At 40.6% G+C, this 4,648-nt stretch overlaps 1 protein-coding gene across 1 annotated transcript in view; it reads right to left on the reverse strand.

The window, feature by feature from the left end:
* Window positions 1–4,648, reverse strand: part of P4HA3 (prolyl 4-hydroxylase subunit alpha 3) — a 62,722-nt gene that overhangs the window by 33,487 nt on the left and 24,587 nt on the right. The window contains exon 6 of the mRNA XM_019649327.1: window positions 788–937. Within this exon, the coding sequence (XP_019504872.1) occupies window positions 788–937 (150 nt within the window). The remainder of the gene's footprint in view (window positions 1–787; window positions 938–4,648) is intronic.

Genomic DNA, 4,648 nt, shown 5'->3' on the forward strand with positions numbered 1-4,648 from the left:
AAAAGAGGGAAAGAAAAAGGAATGTAAGGAGCAGAACTGGTTTATTAGCTTTGGAAACTCTAAGAAATTGGCCCAGTAGGCAGCCTATTCTTGAAGACTGTAGAAATCTGTTGGGAAATGGGGTTAGCTAAACCAATGGATGGCAGCTTCCAAAGGTAGAGCTTCCCCGTGAGGCACAACATGTGGCAGATCAACAGTGCCAAGAGAAACAACATAGAGGAGGCACTGAGCAGGTACTGTGGACCAGTGAGGCCAGCTCCATAGCTAGACGCTAGTCACATTACCGGTGGACTCGACTGCAGATGGGCGAGGATAACAATCAAATTTCTTCCTTGGACATTGGCAATATCATGACATAATATCTGTGAAAAGTTGTGAGTTGTTGGGAGTGCAAAAAAGATCTACCTTGAGTATGAACCCCCCCCCAAAATACTTGTTGATGCAGCTGTTGCTGCTACAGGTGAGAGATTGCCTCCTACATGGGAGATGGTGATTTTAAAGGAATCAATGCCTTGGAAGGAGCGTTGGACTAAGAGTCAGACAGACTTCGGCTCTCCTCCCAGCTCTGTGAACTTTGTGACAAGTTAGGAATATTTTGGAGATTTCATTTACTCACATGTGAAATATGGAAATAATAAAACAGCTGCCCTGCTTGACTCACATTTGGTTCTGTTGGGAAGATGAAATAAATTAAGAGACGTGAAAATGCTTAGAAAATTATAAAGCAGCTATAAAGCATTACATCTTGTATTGTGATGAAAGCAGTAGGATTCACTTACTCCCCTACCTGGAAATAGGCAAAGGCCAAGTGATCCAAGGCATCCTCTAGACTGGCCTCGTCTTCCGTATTCCATTCCCCGTAAGATCCACGGAAGAGACTGACAGCCTCCTCCAGCCATGGGATGGCATGGTAGTAATCCCCCATGTCATAGGCCACCTGTAGGGAACATAAGTATCACCATTAAAGCCTTAGTCCACAGGTAGAGGAAAAGAAATGACAATGCAAAGAGTGGAGGGCCTTTGGAACCCAAGAAGGGAAGTTTTCATCTCAAATTCCTTTAAATTCAATTTATTAAGCATCTATTATATGTAAGGTATTGTACTAGGTACAGAGAGGACACAGGGTTCTTGCACTTAAGGAATTTATAATCTGGGGAGAAGAGAGATATGAACTCAAATTAACTATAATACTGGGCAGAATGGCATGAATGCTCGAAGGAAATATGTAATATGCTAGGGGGTGCACAGATGAGGGAGGAGGCTTGGGAATCTCAGAAGGCTTCATGGAGGAAGTAGCATCTGAGATGGGACTGCCTTGAAGAAGAAAAAGGATTTCAATGGGCAGAGATTGACAGGAAAGGCATTTTAAGATGAGGGAATGGTAGAAACAAGCCAAAGAGAAGAATGTGTTCAAATAGTACATATGGCTTTTGTGTAAGGTGAAGAGAAGCAGGAAACGAACTTTAAAAGGCAGCATAGGCTAAGCTAATGAAGAGTAGTGAATGTCATGTTTTTAGGTAGATGTGAGGAGTGGATTAAATTCACTCATTTATTTGTTCAGTATTTACTGAGTATTCACGAAAGGACTTGGTGGTCTCTGCCCTTAAAGAGTTTACAATCAAGCGAGGAGCCCGTGACAAACCAGTAATTGTGACACAATGCATTAGATACCATAATGAAGGCAGACCTGGGAATGCTATGAGAGCTCAGTGGAATGTCCTATATTAAATGTTGGAACGCTGGGAATATGGCAACATGTACTAGACATAGCTACTGTCTCTTAATAGCTTACAGTTAACTAGAATACCAGAACTACAGATGGAATTTTCTGGAACTTGATGTTGGAAGCAGCATGGAATTATAAAGTCCAGAGTTAGAAGGACTCTTATAAAACGATCTAACTCAGGAATAACTTCCAGACAGCAGGAAGACAGCAGAACCTAGAGATATCATGACTCAGCAGCCTAAAGGTTGTCAATTCTTATCCCAGGTCTGCCATTAACTTGCTGTGTTATCTCTCTGGTCCTCAAGCTTCCTATTTGTAAAAACACTGAGTTGAAGAATAACAATAAAAAATGACTGAACTTTTTCTGCTAAGTTAACAATTTATTTAAGATTTCCATAAGTCCCAGCAATATGATAGATTGAGATCATTGAAATCCTTCCAACCATAAAGTCTTAGAAATTTCGAATAAAATATAACAAGCACTTTATTATATAATTTCAAGAAAGAGTGGAAAATACACAGGTACTAGAAACAAAAAAGGAGCTGAAAGTCTAAGCAATAAGCTTATGAGAGGATGCTGAAGCTGCCTAGATAGGGGATGGGTATTAGTCCTAGTAACCCTGGCACTTAGTAACGTTAGGTTATAATGCCCGCATGAGGACAGGTGAGCTTTCTGTAGACCTCCCAATACCTAGGAATTGGAACTAAGACACATTCATAAAACTGAGAACCATGAAAAACTACACCTTAAGAAAAAGAGTAGACCAGAAAAAATATCTACCCACTGTTTCAAGGAGACAAGAAAGTTGGTTTCTTCTGTCTGGGCTCGGTTTAGGGAAATAAAATGTCTCCTTAGAATATTCACAACCCTAAGCTTATGCTTCACATGAGTTTAGGGTTTGAATTTGCATTATTTATACAGTTAAGGAACCCTTAGGCCAATAAATCAATATAAAACTGGATCTGCAAGTCAAAACCACAATGAGATATCACCTCATTCCTGTTAGAATGGCTGTTATAAAAAAAAAACAAGAAATAACAAGTGTTGGCGAGGATGTAGACAGCGGTTCTCAACATTTCACAGGGGTCGCCTAAGACCATCGGAAAACACATATTTTTGATGGTCTTAGGAACCGAGACACCGCTCCTCTATCTGTCTCCAGGCCCACATGCAGATACACCCACATATGAGTACCCGGCGATCCCTGTGAAAGGGTCGTTTGACCCCCAAAGGGGTCACGACCCACAGGTTGAGAACTGCTGATGTAGAGAAAAGGAAACCCTTGTACACTGTTGGTAGGAATGTAAATTGGTACAGCCACTATGGAAAACAGTATGGAGGTTCCTCAAAAAATAAAAAAATGGAACTACCATTTGATCCAGCAATTCCACTTCTGGGCATTTATCCGAAGAAAATGAAAACACTAACTTCAAAAGATATATGCACCCCCCATGTTTGTTGCAGCATTATTTACAATAGCCAAGATATTATAACAACCTAAGTGCACATCAATAGATGAATGAAGATATTTCTCTCTTTCTCACTCTCTCTCTCTCTCTCTCTCTCTCTCTCTCACACACACACACACACACACACACACACACACACACAGATATTATTCAGCCATTAAAAAGAATGAAATCTTGCCATTTGTGAAAAACACGGATGGATCTTGAGGGCATTANTCACTCATCTATTCAGTAAATCTTTAGTGAAAATCTGTGTACCAGATACTAAACTAGAGGCTAATCTCCTAGAGTTAAGAGTCTAATGGAGAAAAGAGACATTAAATAACTACTTACAATGGAACATGACAAGTAAGTGCTATGAAAGAGAAGTTGAGAGAGCCAAAGCCTAGAGAAGAGACCTAGCCTATTCTTCTTGGAGAATTGGAAACTAATTTATTCCCAACTCTACTAGATCCTTCAAAATTCCTAACTGGCCTAGACGCAGAGCAGCATGGGACAAAAGGGTTCTAGCTTTGGTTGTAGCCTGGGTTCCTACAGGGGTGTTGTGTCTTGCTGTGCCCACTTTGGCTGCAAGATGCCCTGTGGATTGGCAGCAACTTCTGGCCTGCTAGCCTCTGTGCGTGATCCTCAGTGCATCTCAGAAGGTGCTGAATTGTTCTAATACTCCCAAAGCATGTTTCTGAGGTGCTCAGTGTGCTTCTAACCACCACCTCCACCCTGGCAAAGGAGGGAAAGAGGGGACAGAAATTACTATCCTTTTTTAACAAGACGAAAAATGAAGTTTTGGAGAATGGAAATGATGATCCCCAAACACCAATTAAAATATTGCAAAGCCAAAAATGGAAACAGGACTCTCAATTTGCTGTGTCCTGCTTATTATCCACCTATAATAGAGCACAATTTGAGTTCTATGGTAGAGGCAGAGATTGTAATAGATCAAGCACAAAGAAATGAAGGGACGCTGGATTATCATTTCACCTGTACCACTAATTGCCCATGTTTCTAGACCATACAGCTCCTCCCTTATCCTATTATCAGAAAGGAATAATGTTACTAAATAGATTCAATATAAAGTGACAAATGCAATTATAAAGTCCTACATGAAATACTTTATAAATATAAAAACATAATAGTGATTATGCATCTTACTTTAACATCTAAATATTTTATTAAAGGAAAACCTGGGAAGCCATCTACCCCCAAAATTTCAAGCAAAAATATCCAAGCAGAGAGCTAAGCTAGCAAATCTCCCTCCGGTTCAGCTCTGGTGAAGTGAAGATGAACTCTGCGCTAACTGGGCAGGATGCTTTCATAGCAAAGTGAGCGCGGCTTTAAAGAGAAAAACTGATATCTCTTTGTAAGCAGCCAAGGTGAAGAATCCTGCTGAGTCACTTTCTTTGCACACACAGCTCTCGTTGATTGCACTCACTCCCAGGTCTACTTCCAAAACCC

Source organism: Hipposideros armiger, unplaced genomic scaffold (genome assembly GCF_001890085.2).
Source record: "Hipposideros armiger isolate ML-2016 unplaced genomic scaffold, ASM189008v1 scaffold_132, whole genome shotgun sequence".
Lineage (NCBI taxonomy): Eukaryota > Metazoa > Chordata > Mammalia > Chiroptera > Hipposideridae > Hipposideros > Hipposideros armiger.